General features: G+C 45.1%; 1 protein-coding gene across 1 annotated transcript in view; it reads right to left on the bottom strand.

Moving 5' to 3' along the window:
- LOC127036938 (uncharacterized) overlaps positions 1 to 18,756 on the bottom strand; it is a 50,007-nt gene extending 31,251 nt beyond the window's left edge. The window contains exons 1-2 of the mRNA XM_050928224.1: positions 18,568 to 18,756; positions 17,130 to 17,292 (exon numbers count right to left, since the gene is read on the bottom strand). Coding sequence (XP_050784181.1) covers positions 17,130 to 17,292; positions 18,568 to 18,756 — 352 coding nt within the window. The remainder of the gene's footprint in view (positions 1 to 17,129; positions 17,293 to 18,567) is intronic.
- Between the last annotated feature and the right edge of the window lie 235 nt (positions 18,757 to 18,991).

Here is an 18,991-nt window from a genome sequence, read left to right as displayed (position 1 = left end):
GGTTCCTAGAGCGGGGCGACGAAGGAGTGACCAGATTATGGCGATCAACAGATGGCTCAGGGAGTGGTGTTATAAGGAGGGCTTTGGGATGTACGGTCACTGGGACGCATTTACGGATAGACAACTGTTTGCTCAGGATGGACTTCATCTCAGCAAGGAGGGAAATAGGATTCTAGGATGGAGGCTCGCCGACCTCATCAAGAGGGCTTTAAACTAGAAAGTTGGGGGAGATGGTTGGGAAATGTTCGGGAGACCTCCACGCCAGAACATAACCTGGAGAGGGAAGTAAACAAAGTGAGCGGGGATACCCTTGCGGCCCCAAGATTTGATCCAAGGAGGAATAGTGGAGTAGAAACCAGAGTAACGGGTGATGCTGGTGGCAGACAGTTTGTGCACGACGGGGGAAAGAATGTCACTGACGCCTAACGCCGAAAATTAAAAGGTTTGTACACTAATGCGAGGAGCCTAGGTAACAAGATGGAGGAACTGGAGTTACTCGTGCAGGAAGTGAAGCCGGATATTATAGGGATTACCGAAACCTGGTGGAATAGTACTCATGACTGGAGCACGGGTATTGAAGGCTATGTGCTGTTCAGAAAAGACAGGAAGAAAGGCAAAGGTGGGGGAGTAGCCTTGTACATCAATGATGAAATTAAATGTAGCGAAATAAGAAGCGATGGAATGGATAAGACGGAGTCCGTCTGGGCAAAAATCACGCTGGGTAAAAAAGCAACTAGAGCTTCCCCTGAGATAGTGCTTGGGGTGTGCTACAGACCGCCGGGATCGGATTGGGATATGGATAGAGACCTCTTTAATGTCTTTAATGAAGTAAACACAAAGGGGAAATGTGTGATTATGGGGGACTTCAACTTCCCGGATATAGACTGGAGGACGAGTACTTGCACAAATAATAGGGGTCAGATTTTTCTGGATGTGATAGCGGATGGATTTCTTCATCAAGTAGTTGAAGCACCTACGAGAGGGGATGCCATTTTAGACTTGGTGTTGGTGAGCAGTGAGGACCTCGTAGAAGAAATGGTGGTAGGGGACAACCTTGGTATGAGTGATCATGAGCTGATTCAGTTCAAACTAGATGGAAGGATAAACAAATGTAGATCTGCGATTAGGGTTTTCGACTTCTCGAGGGCTAATTTTAAAGAGTTAAGGAAATTAGTTAGGGAAGTGGATTGGACGGAGGAATTAGTGGATTTAAATGTGGAGGAGGCCTGGAATTACTTTAAGTCACAGCTGCGGAGACTGTCGGAAGCCTGCATCCCGAGAAAGGGGAAAAGAACCATGGGCAGGAGTTGCAGGCCAAACTGGATGAGCAAGCAACTCAGAGAGGGGATTAGACAAAAGCAGAAAGCTTACAGGGAGTGGAAGGAAGGCAGGATCAGTAAAGAAAGCTACCTTGCTGAGGTCAGAACATGTAGGGATAAAGTGAGGAAGGCTAAAAGCCACATTGAACTGGAACTTGCAAAGGGAATCAAAACCAATAGTAAAAGGTTCTACAGCCACATAAATAAGAAGAAAACAAAGAAAGAAGAAGTGGGGCCGCTATACACTGAGGATGGAATGGAGGTCAAGGATAACCTAGGCATGGCCCAACATCTAAACAAGTACTTTGCCTCGGTTTTTAATAAGACTAGTGAGGAACCTTGCGATGATGGAGGGATGATAAACGGGAATGTGGATATGGAAGTGGATATTACTGCAACTGAGGTAGAGGCCGTACTTGAACAGCTCGATGGGTCGAAGTCGGAGGGCCCGGACAATCTCCACCCGAGGATATTAAAGGAACTGGCGCGTGAAATTGCGAGCCCGTTAGCGAGAATTTTTAAGCAATCGATAATCTCGGGTGTTGTGCCGTATGACTGGCGGATTGCTAATGTAGTTCCTATTTTTAAGAAAGGGAAAAAGAGTGATCCGGGTAATTATAGGCCTGTTAGCTTGACGTCTGTAGTATGTAAGGTCTTGGAAAAAATTTTAAGGGAGAAAGTAGTTAAGGACATAGAGGTCAATGGTAATTGGGACGAATTGCAACACGGATTTACTAAAGGTAGATCGTGCCAAACCAATCTGATCTCCTTCTTTGAGAAGGTGACGGATTACTTAGATAAAGGAAATGCGGTAGATATAATTTACCTAGATTTCAGTAAGGCGTTCGACACGGTTCCGCACGGGGAGCTGTTAGTTAAATTGGAAAAGCTGGGAGTGAATATGAAAGTTGTAAGGTGGATAAGGAACTGGTTAAAGGGGAGACTCCAGAGAGTCGTATTGAAAGGTGAACTGTCGGACTGGAAGGAGGTCACCAGTGGAGTCCCTCAAGGATCGGTTTTGGGACCGATCTTATTTAACCTTTTTATTACTGACCTTGGCACAAAGAGCGGGAATGTGCTAATAAAATTCGCGGATGACACGAAGCTGGGGGGTATTGCTAACACGGAGAAGGACAGGGATACTATTCAAGAAGATCTGAACCACCTTGTAAACTGGAGTAATAGAAATAGGATGAAATACAATAGTGAAAAGTGCAACGTCATGCATTTAGGAATTAATAATAAGAATTTTGGATATACGTTGGGGGCGCATCAGTTGGAAGCGACGGAGGAAGAGAAGGACCTTGGGGTACTGGTTGATAGCAGGATGACTATGAGTCGCCAATGTGATACGGCTGTTAAAAAAGCAAATGCGATTTTGGGATGCATCAGGCGGGGTATTTCCTGCAAGGATAAGGAGGTGTTAGTACCGTTGTATACGGCGTTGGTGAGACCCCATCTGGAATACTGTGTGCAGTTCTGGTGTCCCATGTTCAAGAAGGATGAATTCAAACTGGAACAGGTTCAGAGACGGGCTACGAGGATGATCCGAGGAATGGAAAAACTGCCTTATGAAAGGAGACTCAAAGAGCTTGGCTTGTTTAGCCTGGCCAAAAGAAGGCTGAGGGGGGATATGCTCGCCCTATATAAATATATCAAGGGGGTTAACGTTAGGGAGGGAGAGGAATTATTTAAGTTTAGTACTAATGTAGCCACGAGGACGAATGGGTATAAACTGGATATTAGGAAGTTTAGGCTTGAAATTAGATGAAGGTTTCTGACCATTAGGGGAGTGAAGTTCTGGAATAGCCTTCCGAGGGAAGTAGTAGGGGCAAAAGAATTTTCTGGCTTTAAGACAAAGCTTGATAAGTATATGGAGGGGATGTTATGATAGGATCGTTAATTTGGGCAATTGATCTTGAATTACCACCAGACAGGTCTGCTCAATGGTCTGCGGGGTGATGTTGCATGCGATGGGTACTGAGTTGCTGCGGAGAACTCCTTCTTGGGTGCTGGCTGGTGACTCTTGCCCACATGCTCAGGGTTTAGCTGATCGCCATATTTGGGGTCGGGAAGGAATTTTCCTCCAGGGCGGATTGGCAGGTGCCCTGGAGGTTTTTCGCCTTCCCCTGCAGCGTGGGGCACGGGTCGCTTGCTGGTGGTGTCTCTGCAGCTTGAGGTCTTCAAACCATTTTTGAGGATTTCAATAACTCGGTCCTGGGATAGGGGTTGTACAAAATTGGATGGGTGGGGTTCTGTGGCCTGCCTTGTGCAGGAGGTCAGACTAGATGATCAGATTGGTCCCTTCTGACCTATGAGTCTATGAGTCTATGAGTCTACTGAAAAAGTCTGTTAACATGTCTGGGGATGGAGTGGGAATCATCCAGGGACATCGGCATGAAGCTCTCCTGTAGATACTCTGAAAGCCTGTGCAGAAGGTTTCTGGGAGGGCTGCCTTATTTCGCCCTCCACAGTAGGACACTTTACCACACCAAGCCACAAGTACTCCTGTTCTTTTTCTGGACTCATTGCAGCACAAAGCATGGCAGCGAATGGTCCTGGGTTTTGGTCACATTCAAGCAACATTCGGTCTTTATATTTCTGTGCTAGCCTTAGGAGAGTGATATCATTCATAGTCACCTGGTTGAAATAGGGGAATTTCTGTAAGGGAACAGTAAAAGGACCCCATTCATGATGGGCTGTTTGTGCTTGGCTAAAAGAGATCATCCCAGAGAATAGCTATGCAGTGGGATGGGGGGAGACGTGTGCTGCACATCCACTTGAATACTGCAGCCCCTCTTTTTAAATGGCAAACCCAACCAGCATTGCTTGCTAATGGAAAGGAGGGCGCTGCAGTTTGAAACCATTCCCACATGTTATGAAGGCAGAAGAAGCCAACCCTGTGTACCCTTTGGCTTACCATGGCTGCCTGGAAACCGAATTCTGTTGCCCAGCTGTGTATGATGTGTCCAGGGCCAGCGCTTCCACTGAGGTGAACTAGGCAATCGCCTAGGGTGCCAAGATTTTAGAGGTGCGGCATTTTGCCGGGGGGGGGGGACGGCAGGTGGCTCCGGTGGACCTGCCTCAGTCGTGCCTGCGGAGGGTCCGTTGGTCCACGGCTCTGGTGGAGCTGCTGCAGGCATGCCTGCGGACGGTTCGCTGGTCCCGCGCAGCTCCGGTGGACCTCCCGCAGGCACGGCTGCGGCAGCTCCACCGGAGCCACGGGAGTGGTGCGCGTGGCGGCGAAATGGCCGTGCGCCTAGGACACGAAAAACTCTAGCGCTGGTCCTGGATGTGTCACCACACCAGCAGGCTCTCAATATAAAAGGCAAAATTGTGACCTTGTACTTAAAGCACATATGCTGTCTGCTGTCAATTGCTTGATTCACTGTGAAAGAGTCTCCCTTTTGTTCTCAGAAATGTATCATCTTAAATTTTACTCTCCCTTTTTATCTCCTCACAGGTGCAAATGTTTCTCTGCTCCCCCTATCATCTCCATCCCTGAGGTTATCACAGATTAGAAGGCAAAAAAAAAAAGCACTCACGATGACATGTTTTCTGAACTCATGCAGTCCTCCCGTACTGACAGAGCACAGCTGAATGCATGGAGGCATTCAGCGTCAGAGGCCAGGAAAGCTTTAGGTGAGCGTGATGAGAAGAGCCAGGAGGCGATGATGAGGCTAATGGGGGAGCAAACGGACATGATGAGGTGTCTGGTGGAGCTTCAGGAAAGGCAACAAGAGCACAGACCCTCGCTGCATCCACTGTATAACCTCCAACCCTCCTCCCCAAGTTCCATAGCCTTCTCACCCAGATGCCCAAGAATGTGGGGGGTGGGGGAGGCTCCAGGCACCCAGCCACTCCACTCCAGAGGATGACCCAAGCAACAGAAGGCTGTCATTCAAACAGCTTTGATTTGTAGAGTGGCTACAATAAGCAATGTGGCCTTGTCCTTCCCTCCTTCCCCCACCTCACTCGGACTACCTTGTCAGTTATCTCACTTTTTTTTAATTAATAAAGAAAGAATGTATGGTTTCAAAACAATAGTGACTTTATTTCCTTTGCCAGCTGTGATCGAAGGGGGGAGGGTGATTGGTTTACAGGGAATTAAAATCAACAAAGGGAGCAGGTTTGCATCAAGGGAAAATACACACAACTGTCACACCAAAGTCTGGCCAGTCATGAAGCTGATTTTCAAAGCCTTTCTGATGTGCAGCACACCTAGCTGTGCTCTTCTAATCACCCTGGTGTCTGGCTGCTCAAAATCGGCCACCAGACGATTTGCCACAACCTCCCACCCTGCCGTAAACGTCTCCCCCTTATTCTCACAGATATATGGAGCACACAGCAAGCAGCAATAACAATGGGAATATTGCTTTTGCTGAGGTCTAATGTAGTCAGCAAACAGCATCAGCGAGCTTTTAAACATCCAAAGGTACATGCTATCACCATTCTGCACTTGCTTAGCCCACAGTTGAACTGCTCCTTACTACTGTCCAGGCTGCCTGTGTACGGCTTCATGAGCTATGGGATCAAGGGGTAGGCGGGGTCCTCAAGGATAACTATTGGCATTTCAACATCTCCAGTGGTAATTTTCTGGTCTGGGAGGAAAGTCCCCTCTTGCAGCTGTTTGAACAGCCCAGAGTTTCTAAATATGCGAACGTTATCCATCTTTCCTGGCCATCCCATGTTGATGTCGGTGAAATGTCCCTTGTGATCCACCAGTGCTTGCAGCACCATTGAGAAGTACCCCTTGTGGTTTATGTACTGGTTGGCAAGGTGGTCAGGTGCCAAGATAGGGATATGCGTTCCGTCTATCACCCCATTACAGTTAGGGAACCCCATTGCAGCAATGCCATCCACTATGACCTGCACATTTCCCAGAATCACTGCCCTTGTTAGCAGAAGGTCAGTGATTGCATTGACTACTTGGATCACAGCAGCCCCCACAGTAGATTTGCCCACTCCAAATTGATTCCTGACTGACTGGTAACAGTCAAGTGTTGCAAGCTTCCACAGGGCTATCACCACTTGTTTCTCAACTGTCAGGGCAGGTGTCATCTTGGTATTCCTACACTTCAGGGCAGGGGAAAGCAACTCACAGAGTTCCAGGAAAGTGGTCTTATTCATGCGAAAGTTTCGCAGCCACTGGGAATCATCCCATACCTGCAACACTATGTGGTCCCACCAGTCTGTGCTTGTTTGCCTGGCCCAGAACTGGCGTTCCACTGTATCAACCTGCCCCAATGCTGCCATGATGTCCCAGTTGCCACATCCTGTGCTTTCAGTATCGGCTGTGTCCATGTCCTCCTCACAGTTGTCCTCGTGTCCTAGCCTGGTTCTGCACATATTGCAGGAGAATGTGCGAGGTGTTTACAATGCTCACAACAGCAGCGGCGAGCTGAGGGGGCTCCATGCTTCCCATGCTATGGCATCTGCATGGGTAACCCAGGAAAAAAGGCGCAAAACGATTGTCTGTCATTGCTTTCACGGGGGAGGGAGGGAAGGAGGGAGAGAGAGAAGACTGATGACATGTACCCAAAACCACCCATGACAATGTTTTTGCCTCAGGCATTGGGAGCTTAACCCAGAATTCCAACGGGCAGCTGTGACTGAGGGAACAGTGGGATAGCTACCCACAGATCACTGCTCCGTGAGTCGATGCTAGCCACAGTATTGAGGACACACTCAGCTGACTTAATGTGCTTAGTGGAGACATACACAATTGACTGTATAAAATCTCTTTCTAAAGATTTACTTCTATAAAATCGACCTAATATCATAGTGTAGACATACCCTTAGAAAAGAAGTCATTCAGGGACATTTAGACTATGGATTGGCTCAGCATGCCGAGCTCTTTGCAATTCATCAGGTTTTAAGGCAATACGAAAATTCCCCATGGCCCGTGTATATTTATGCTGACAGTAATTTTTGTGTAAAGAGAATACAATTTTGGATACATGATTGGTATAGGAATGGGTAAAAAGCAGCAAATAAAAATAATATTGCATATTCAGAAAAATGAAAATAAATTTACCAGTGGGTAGCAAAGAACCCTAAACAGTTAAAGGTGAGACATGTAAAGGCACACAGTAAAGGAACGGGTATGGCGGCCACCTAGAATAATCAGGTAGATACAATAGCCCGACGGCATGACGTAGCAGTTGTAACTAGAAACCAGAAAAGAAATGTCTGTGCTGACACATCTGAGCCAACAAATGGCACTACAGATCACCCTGAGTTCCAGGAAAAATAGAAAGACAAGAGTTACTTAATGTAGCCCGTCAGTTTATGCATAAAAAAAATAAAAGGAACTTTAAAAAGGCTAAAGCAAGTAGCAAAATAAAACTGTATAAAAATAATGTTAAAACATGGGTGCAAAATTGTGTGTGTTGCGCTCAGAACAAGGCTCGTACTCCACACTGGCAACTCATAATGCACCAATGAAGGCTTGGTCCATGACACAGGGTTTAAATTGATGTGATTAATGAATTGCCAGGAAATAAAAAAGAATTCCAGTATTTATTAGCGATAATTGATTCCTTTTCAGAATGGGTGGAGGCATTTCCTACTAAAAATAATAGCACTAGGGTAGTGGCCAAAAAGTTTTTTAATGTAAATATGGCACCCCCGAAATAATAAATTCTGACAATGGGGGAGCCTTTGTAAAAAAAAATCTTTATAACAATAATGGAAGCCTTAAACATTAAAGAAAAGCTCCATATACCAGACCGGTCTCAGTCCTCAGGCCAAGTGAAGCACAAGAACCGCACCGTTAAGCAAGCACTCCAAAAAATAATGAATCACACACACACACACACAAACTGGCTGGATAAACTGCCTCTGATTTTGACTGCCATCCACAGCAGTAATACACTAAGGACGAAAATTAACCCTTTTAAATTCTGTTTGAACATTCAATGCGCCTAATAATTGATCCTAGTTACCTGGTACGGGATCAAAAAAAAGCCCTAATATAATCCAGCATAATTATTTTCAATGGCTCAAACAATTACAACAAAATAAAACCACCCTCCAGGATAAGGTTAATCAAGCCATCAAACACATAAACAACAACATTCAAAAACAAAAGCCCAGAAAGGCTGTCATAAACAGATAGCTAAGGGTTAATGTCTCTTTCACCTGGAAAGGGGTAACAAACAACACCTGACCAGAGGACCAATCAGGAAACAAGACTTTTTCAAATCTGGGTGGAGGGAAGTTTTGGGTGTGAGTCCGTTGTTCTTGGTCTGTTCTCTTTCTGGGCTCTGAGAGTGACCACAGGAATCTCCAGGCTTTCTAATCTTCTGTTTCCAAGTTGTAAGTACAAGGATAGTAAGACAATAGGTTTATATTGTTTTTTTGTATTTACATGTATGTAGTTGCTGGAATGTGTTAAATTGTATTCTTTTTGGATAAGGCTGTTTATTCATTTTTTCTTTTAAGCAATTGACCCTGTATATTGTCACCTTGATACAGAGACCATTTTTATGTCTTTTTCTTTCTTTTTATATAAAGCTTTCTTTTTAAGACCTGTTGGATTTTTTTTTTAGTGGGGGCTCCAGGGGATTGAGTCTGCAGCTCACCAGGGAATTGGTGGGAGGAAGAAGTCAAGGGGAAAATCTCTTTGTGTTAGATTTACTAAGCCTGACTTTGCATACCCTCTGGGTGAGGGGAGAGAGAGATTTGATTTCTCGGTACTTGTGTTTCAAGGACTTGAAGCAGGGAGTATCCTAGGGTCCCCAGCGCGGGGAAATCTGGGAGGAGGTAAAGAGGGGGAAGGGAAGTGGGTTATTTCCCTTTGTGGTGAGACTCAGGGCATCTGAGTCTTGGGGTCCCCCAGGGAAGGTTTTGGGGAGACTAGAGTGAGCCAGACACTGGAATTTTTCTGGCTGGTGGCAGCGATATCAGATCCAAGCTGGTAATTAAGTTTGGAGGTTTCATGCTAGCTTCTCATGTTCTGAACTCTAAGGTTCAGATCTGAGTAGGAGAGTTATGACAAAGGCAGCCCTGTGGAATCACAGAATCATAGACTAACATAACTAATGATGTTTAAATTCTTTGCAGAAAAGAACATCCTGAGCACGAGGCGCTGCTTAACCACCACAATTTTAATCCACAAAAAATGACACTCCAATGTGAGGTTTGGATTTACCTCCTTCTGGGAACTTTTACTGCTCAAATAATTAGAGCAATCATGGGAGAAGATGCAGCCCTCCTTATAAACCAATATTTAAAAAATAAGTCCCTCTCCACCAACCAGTCATGAATTCCTACCTGTGATCCAGTGATCCTCATAAAATGGTGTAATAAAAATACCAGCTACCTCTTAAAATCCTTAAAAAATACCAATCTGTATGCCTGGGAAAGGGAAGTTGGACTTAAGGTTCACCTTATAAACATCACAAAAATACCAAACCACTGGGAAATAGGGATTAAAATAAAAAGTCCCTTTGGGGATACCACCTAAAGTTCCAGCTACTCACAATTACCAGATCAGTAAAATAAGCATGTTAAAACAAGAACAATACTAACAGTTATTGTAAAGTATTGTCCAATATCCTGTAGTAAATTAAAACCTAAATGTTCACCCTACTCCTTTCCGATTATAACGGCCTAAATAAAAACACATCAAGATGCCAATGGCCAAGCAAAACAAAATGTAGTAAACACCATATCAGGAGGAGTTTTAAATTTAAAACAAAAATTATAAACATTATAAACCTAAAGGTAATTAAGAATAAGTTAAGTTTCTTGTCACAAGCAGGCAAATAATACTGTGAATTTGGTATAAATAGGTCTGGGAAACCTAAAAGCACTATAAAATATGTGGCAGTGGCTAAACACTACCTCCTGGCTGCTGTATAAACAACAAATACAATCAGAAAATAAAACTGCCTTGGTCATAAAATGTACTAAAATACAAATTCTTAGTTTAGCATCACTTACACACAAAATATTTTGGGCAATATCTGGGAATGTTCAGGTATTAACGCATCTTTTAAAACAACAAAAAAGGTTCTTGTTTAACACCCACAAATATGAACGAATGCAATATGTTTCCATCATGGTTAAGCCTAATTTGTTATTAGGTGAAATTATTGTGAAAATTGCTCACCAACAGTCTGTGGAGACAGAGATATGGAAAGTGAGCCGCTCCCAAAATTAGCCATGGGATCCTTTTGGCTACTCTGGGTTATGGGTCGGTGGGCTAAAAAAGAGGAGAAATTGTTAAATACAGGAGGTTGTACAAAATAAAGCCCTCAGAAATAGACATGCTTGTCCCTGCCTGTCACCGCAGAACCACGTAGCAAAGACTCATCATTGGGAACATGGGTATGGGACGAACTAAAAAATGCGACACGTGTTTTGTACAATGGACAATGTGTATGTGTCACATTCTGAGAAACAGCATTTTGAGAGAATGCAAGTATTAGGCAACCCCTGGTAAATGAATGTAGAGGTAATGCCCATGTATTATATACTAGCAATCACACATACCATTTACCAAAAATACAAAAAGCACAGACCACCATACTTGCCAGCCCGGTTAATTTCTCTGTTACCCTTGGCCTAAATTGCCACAATCTAACTAATCACTTGTTATCAAAAACAAAGGTAACTCAGTTTTTACAACAAACACAACAAAAAATATAAAAAAGCATATCATTCAAATCTTGCATGCAAATAAAAACATGTTAAAAATTGCTAAGCCTAAAAAAAAACTAACAGCCTATCACTGGTAGGATGTTTTTACAGGATGGTCCCCAACCTATAAGGGCATATTGTCTATTATGTTTCACCCACTACTAGTTGTATTAATATTGTCCTGTATTTGCTTGCTAGGAATGTGTTCTATGTGCTATTAAACAAACAAACTAAACATGTTTGTTAAATTGCAACCACAAGCTCAAATAGTCTCTCATTATACTGCTATAAAATAGTTATATAAAATATCACCCCCTCAAGAATTGTTCTTGCGGAGTCAAAAGGGGGACATGTAGTAGTAGGATTTTATATTTGTATTTTATATAATTTAAAATAAAAAATAAAAAGTAATAATGTGGCATGTATTAAATGTATCGGTGTATGATTTAATCATGTCCTGACAGCCACGGTTTTTTAAATAGGAGAAAGGAATAGCCTAATGGGCCATTGGTAGAAATACATCAGCCAGAATCTGTGTCTGTGCTGATTTCAAGGCGGTGATAGACCTTTGAGGGTCACCAATTTGTTATAAGCTTAGCATTTTAAAATAAGTTAAAAAATGCAATAATTGTTTCTCTTTTGCATTGCAATTTAATGATCCTGTTCAAAATGTTCTGCGTAAATTAATTTTGTTTTGTGTGTGAATAAGAAATGTGTGTGTTGAAAGATAAACGTAAAGGCCATTGCTGATCCAGATGATCTAGGGAGGAACCGGACACGGACGCAAGGGTGCCAAAAGGCTGCAACACGCCCCTATTAAAATGTCAGAGGAGGGCAAATTAACAACGCTAAAAATAAAACAGGCACCTATCAATGGGGACAAAATAGCTGTAATCAAAACCAGCATAAAATAACTCCCTGAGGAACTTAATGAGAAAACCAAAATAAAGAATTTAAAGAAAAACAATTAAAAAAAACAAGCACTCGTCAAACAATTAATCACAACATAATGGTGCAAAATTCATTAGTCCCAATAAAAAAAATCACTATATAAACAGGGGGCCTTGCCATGAAACTTTGGGTTCGTCCTGCCGAGAATTCCCCGGAGCATCATGTCACAACTGACGGAACCTGGCTCCTCCCTACCCGTGATCAACCTAGCTGGCCGCTAGATTGATCCGAACTCTGCACTGGTAACTATGACATCAACTTGCGGGATTGTGTGTGTGTGTGTTATAATTAAATGCATACATACGCTAATTGTTGTATCTTCAGTGAACGCGGCTGTCATAAACATACAGTTAAGGGTTAATTCCTCTTTTACGTGTAAAGGGTTAAGAAGTTCACCTACCCTAGCTGACACATGACCAGAGGAACCAATGAGGGGGACAAGATCTTTCAAAAGAGGAAGGAGGGAAATTGTTCTTTTGTCTGTTCTGTAAGTTTGTGCCGGAGTGAAGGATCCAGGAATCAGCCATCTAACATTTCTTAAAAGTAGTAAGTGTTTACAGAAGGAATGTATTAGATTATGTTTATTTTCTTTTGTGACTTCTTTCTGCATAGAGGTAAAATCAAATTGGGGTTCTTTTGTGTAACTAAGGTTGTCATGGTATAATTCCCCAATCTGAACCTTAGAGTCCAAAAGATGGGGTACCAGCATGAATTCCTCTAAGCTTAATTACCAGCTTAGATCTGATAAGCAGCCACCACCCAAAAATATAGTGTTTTGGGGCACTCTGGTCCCCCCAAAAACCTTCCCTGGGGACCCCAAGACCCAAATTCCTTGGGTCTCACAACAAAGGGGAATAAACCATTTCCCCTCCTTTCTTCCTCCCAGATCTTTCCCACCCTGGGTACACTAGGAGATCACCGTGATTCAAACTCCTTGAATCACAACACAGAGAAATCAGGTTTTTTCTCCCCCTTCTCTCCCCTTCCCAGGCTTTCCCTCCCTGGGCTATCCTGGAGAGATAGACAGATTCAAGCTCTGTGAATCTAAACAAAGGGATTCCACCTTTTCCCCCCTCCCTTCTTTCTCCCTATCTCCCACCAATTCCCTGGTAAGTACAGACTCAATTCCCTTGAGCCTCAACAAGGGGAAAAAATCAAACAGGTCTTAAAAAGCAAAACTTTTAATAAAAAGAAAGAAAAAAAGTAAAAGTTGTCTCTGTAATTTAGATGGTAAAAGTTACAGGTTCTTTCAGTTTATAGACACTAGAGAGAAGCCTCCCCCCAGCAAAAATACAATTTAAAATACTTCCAGCAAAATACAGTTGCAAATACAGAAAACAATCAAAAGACTATAACCGCCTTTTCTACTTAATACTCACTATTCTGAATATATAAGAGACTGTAGCAGGGAGATTGGCAAGAAACCTGGCTGCATGTCTAGTCCCTTTCAGGACCCAGAGAGAACTAAGCAAAACCCCCCCCCAAAAACAAACAAAAGCTTCCCTCCACCCAGATTTGAAAGTATCTTGTTTCCTGATTGGTCCTCTGGTCAGGTGTCTCAGGTTCCCTGTTTGTTAACCCTTTACAGGTAAAAGAGACATTAACCCTTAACTATCTGTTTATGACAAAGGTTTTGCCCAGAGGGACGTCCTCTGTGTTTTGAATCTGTTGTCTGTGAGAGTTGCTTCCATGATAATCTCACAGAGGTATTCCTTTCATCCCTTTTCTTTAATTAAAAGTTTTTTAAGAACCTGATTACTTTTTTCCTTGTTTTAAGATCCAAGGGTTTGTTTGGATCTGGACTCACCAGGAATTGGTGGGAGGTGAATCAGTCCTAATCCTGCCAGGAAAAGGGGGATGAAGATGGGGGAAATATTTTGCGGGGGAAGACAGAGTTTCCAAATGACTCTCCCATAAACGGTTGTTTAAACTATTTAGTGGTGGCAGCTACTAGATCTAAGCTGGTAAATAAGCTTAGAGGGGTTATTCATGCAGGTCCCCACATCTGTACCCTAAAGTTCAGAGTGGGGGTGACATCCTTAACAGTGGCTTATTGCCTTTTCCCCTAAAAAAAATTCTGTTTGCTTCTTATAAGCATAACACACTGACCCCATGGGAGCAGTGCTGGCTCCTACCTTTTTTGTTTTGGTTTGGGTTTTACTTCTGCAAAAGAACGGAATCAGGAAAGTATGAGATCTAAACATTATACAAAATTAAAGGTGCTACAGTGCCTTGTGACACTACACGCCATATTCTTCATAGTGGTATGATTATGATATAATTCGGACATAATTTTGTTGCATCTTGAACAAGATATGTCTTGTCAGGTGTCTATGGAAAAAGATATGATTTGCTGAATATGATTATCCTATTTGTATGCATGTATCAATTGTGTTCCTAAAGTTATGAATATTGACTATCTATCTGTAGACATGTAGACACACCTGGGTGAAACCCACTTGGCGAGATGCTTCCAGTCTAGATAGCCTGCTGTGAAGGGCCTATTCAAGGTAACAGTCCATTGGGGAAACTATCGGCCTTTGAAGAAGCTTATCCCGCACCTGGTGAGCCTTCCTGGAAATGCTCCAGACAGCCTATGGATAATGGTTGCTATGACATGCAAGGGTATTTCACCAGCCCATATAACACTAAACTCCATTTTGTTACCTGTATTTTCCCACAAACTGGGCTGGGAACTGAGTTTGGAACAAAGGGTTCCTGCCATATGGAAAATCTATAGAAGGCAGGATGTGACTGTGACAGCACCTCCCATAAGGCTTTAGGGGAATATGACATAACTGGAATATGTTTTGTGCTGCCTGTGCCATGTAACGTATCTCTGTAAAGGTTATGGTCTACTGTATCTATTCATCTTACTTGTACACATATATCATTTTCTACTTGAAGTTAAGAATATTGGCTGTATACTTGCTTGGTTTCTAAGTAAGCTTTGTGAGGCATTTGGTCAGCTTCTTTAGGAAGGAATTTGCAAGGTTAAGTACCTGATCAGGAAGCACTTGGGGAACAGTGCATCTTGGACTGCTCCAATCCACATAAGAAGTCGTCCTGGAGACATACAAGATGCCATGTGGACAATGGCTTCTGCCTGTAAAGACTGAGTAATTCAGGGACATGTGACTTGCCCAGGTGACTCCAGAACTCCATCTTGGAACTGGACTTTGCATAGGAGTGAGGAGGGGGGGTCTCCATCCACAAGAGAAAGTCTATTTAAACCCATGGGAGACCCCTCCATTTTGTCTTCAGCTGGCTAAAGAGAGTGCCTCTCCACCCTCCAGGATATTTGAAAGAAACTGGAACAAAGGACAGTAACTACAGGGGGTGTGAGTGATTGCTGGACCCAGGCTAAAAGGAGATTAGCCCGTAAAAGGGAGCATTCTGGAACTGGTGAGGCTTTTATCTGTATTTAGTTTTATTAGACATAGATTTGCGCATTTTATTTTATTTTGCTTGGTAACTTACTTTGTTCTGTCTGTTACTACTTGGAACCACTTAAATTCTACTTTCTGTATTTAATAAAATGACTTTTTACGTATTAATTAACTCAGAGTATGTATTAATACCTGGGGGAGCAAACAACTGTGCATATCTCTCTATCAGTGTTATAGAGGGTGTGCCCGCAAGGGGGGCCGAGATACCGGCGAAAGAATGACGCTAAGCCCGAGAATAATAAGCAAGGCTTTACTGAGAGAAGGACTTACACTCCAAGCTGCATGGGGAGTCCCTGAGGCGTACGGAGGGGCTGCGGGGGACTCTGGCCATCCGGGACAGCTGGCCAGGCAGGACTCCATCAAGGGGAGTACTTTGCAATGTTATATCCCCTGTGCTTATCTCAGAGTTATATGGGGTCAACAGCTGCCTGCATTCATTAAGTTAATAAATTGTATATATTATCTAAACTAACTTATTTACAGACAAAAACATGCTGAACTGTACTAAACCATATCTTAGCAAGGTCCATCAGGCAAAGTTCACTGAACAGCCTGAATCTTCCGCCTGCATTCAGTCACATACTCGGTCCGCCACTTCACTCCTCGCCAGTCCGCCAGTCTTCCGCAACCTTACACCTACAGCCTCTGATTGCAGGCATCCCAAATCGCAGGCCACATGTCGTACCCCCAAAGGGGTCTGTCATGCACCTTCCAGCCAGCCACCTGCCAGACGGCCATCCACTGTGTCATGCCTTTGTAGACTGCCCAGCTATCCGTATATATATACAGGGGCCCTGGATTCTTGGTGATGGTCATGAATGCTGCCCGCAGCTCGGCCCACTGGCTGGATAGACCAGGGCTAGTCTCAATATTTCCTCAAGGCAGGAATTATACATGGCTGCCTGCCATCAGCATTCTGCCCCCCTATATGAAGCCGACTCATCAGTGAACCACACGGCTTCTCTCTGTTGCTAAGTCAGGGAGGCATATGGAGGAGCCTCTACACAGTGGGGCTGGGGCACCTCGACTGGGGGGACATAGGCATGCTGGTCTACGGAGGGCAACTCCTCAAAGGTGAGAGCATCCAGGAGTCGCGCGTGCGCATCGGTGATGCTTGCTTGGGTCGTCTGCATACGGATCTGCAGATAGTGCTTCCACTTCCAATGGGTCTGGGTCTGGGCTACTCCAGTCCGCGTGAGCAGGCTCTCATCCCAGACCCAACCCATAATTGGAAGTGGAGTATGCACCTTCACTGGCTCCGCACCTGTTATGGGCTCAGTTTCCTGGAGAGCCCACGCCACTGCGAGTAGCTGCCATTCAAGAGGCGTGTACAGCTCAGCTGAGCCTTGCAAGGATCGCGACTAATAGCCTATGGGCTCCTTTCAAGACGAGGCTTGTAGCCATAGCCCCCATGAGGCCATTACCTCAAGATCAAAGGGGGTGCCTCCTTTGCCTGGGCTTTGTACTGCATGCTGACTGAACGCTTCTTTAGCCTGTTGAAATGCGGTATTCTGTTTGGCTCCCTAACTGAAATTGGCTTTCTTCCGAATTACTGCTGGTATGGGCTGCAAGATGCACCCTAGATGGAGAATGAATGTGCGCCAGTATCCGAGGAGGCCCAAGAAGGTTTGGGCTTGGCTTACACTAGTGGGCTCTGGGAAGTGGGTGATTGTTTCAATGGCCTTCTTTGGGATTTTACTTCGAGGCCCCGACCAAACGATACTCAGAAAGATCACCTCCTGGCTGGGCCTCTGGACTTTACCAGGGTTGATGGCCCATCCCCTATCCGTCAGCACTTGCAAAACGTTGTCGTTGGCCTTGGCAAGTGCCGTTTCATGGGGCCCACTCAGTAGGACATCATCAATATCGTGTTCTAGAACCACCTCCTCTGGCAGAGTCACCCATTCCAGGTCTCGGCTAACCAACTGATGACAGATGGGAGGGCTATGTTTATAACCCTGAGGTAGTATGGTAAACGTGTACTGCCGGTCATCTCATGTAAAGGCAAATTGGTCCTGGCTCTGCGGGGCAATGACGAGGAAAAAGAAGGCATTTGCCAAGTCCGCCACCACATGCCACTGCCCTATTCGTGTCACGAGACGCTCCATGATGGAGATCATGTTGGGAGCCGCCACCGTTAGGGTTGGGGTGACCCTGTTCAGATTGCGGTGGTCAACTGTCATGCTCCAGGTTCCGTCCTTTTTGCAGACTGGCTAAATTGGGCTGTTAAGCACGCTCATGGTGGGGTGAATGATGTCTGCCTGGAGCAATCCTTTAACAGTGGCAGTTATTTCCTCGTGCCCACCAGGTATCCGAGACTGTTTGGTATTGACTACCGTGGTAGGGGTTGGAAGCACTACGGGGTCCCACCGCAGATGCCTGTGGAGCATGGTCACAGCTGCTCGGACATACAGCAGGTGCCCAAAGGAAAAGGGTCCCCACTGAGTGTCTATGGTCTGCCCTCGAAGGAGGTCTATGCCCAATATGTATTCATGGATGGGGGCGATTAAGACGGTGACTCACATGGGAGGGGGCCTTCCTGATGGCCAGCCTTAACTGCATCAGTGTAGCCTGAACATCCACCCCTCCGAGGCCACTCACCAATACCGACTGGCCCCGACGCGGCGGGGTGCCATGCAATATGGTCACCTCCACTCAGGTGTCCACAAGGGCCAGCACTCGTTGTTGCCCCCCGCTAGGTCAGTAGATCTCTACTGGGACATAAGAGCAGTGATCCCCCACTACAAACCGTCTTACCTCCAAGGTTGGGGGCAAAGGGGACCCACCATCCCATCAGTATTGGATGGGTAGCTTCCACTCCACATAGTCTACCGGCGGGGCAGACGGCTGGGATCTCTGGGGGGTGGCAGTCGCCTTGTTTTGGGACCCCTCTTTAGTCAGGCCTCCCCCTTTTTCCTTGGTGCGCTGTTCCAGCTTGAGCTGTAACCAGCATCTCAACAGCTCAGCGTTGGTTTTCCCATCTACTTCCCCTAAGGGGACCCCTGCCTTCAGCAAGTCTTTGAACATAGTTTTGTGGCTAACCCTCTCCTTTTGCTTCACATTCACCTGCTGCGGCTTGGTGGTTTTCATCTTACCTTCAATTTCTGTTAATTGCAGCATAAGCTGCACTGCATCCCCCACAGTCCCTATGGCCCCCCCAACCATCGGGAGGATCATTGCCCTCAGGTCGAGGGGGAGACATTCCGCAATAGCAGGGTACGGATGATGCGAGTCAGGGCCATAGCATCAGGCCCTTCGAAGTCCTCAGCAAATATGCCGGTGAGCATTCCCAGTTGTCGGAGCCGGCTATCCCCCTCTGGGATAGAAGTCCACTGCTCTAGCTCATCATCCATGTCTGCAGGCGAACTCCAGATAGTTCTGATAGCCATGGTTAACCATGACATAACAGCATGTGAGAACTGCATCCCCAGGTGGGCACCGGTGGTTCGCAAGCTGGCGGGATTGGTTGCCCCCACCGCATGGCCGGAGCTTGAGAAGGAGCCAGGGGTCATCCCAGTTAGGTTGGAGGAACTGATATCCAAGCTCCAGCTGGAAGCTTAGAGTGTAAGTCCTTCTCTCGGTAAAGCCTTGCTTATTATTCTCAGGTTGAGTGTTATTCTTTTG

The sequence above is a fragment of the Gopherus flavomarginatus genome, chromosome 18, assembly GCF_025201925.1.
Source record: "Gopherus flavomarginatus isolate rGopFla2 chromosome 18, rGopFla2.mat.asm, whole genome shotgun sequence".
Lineage (NCBI taxonomy): Eukaryota > Metazoa > Chordata > Testudines > Testudinidae > Gopherus > Gopherus flavomarginatus.
Note: the sequence above shows the minus strand (reverse complement) of the source record. Positions and strands in the feature narration are given on the sequence as shown.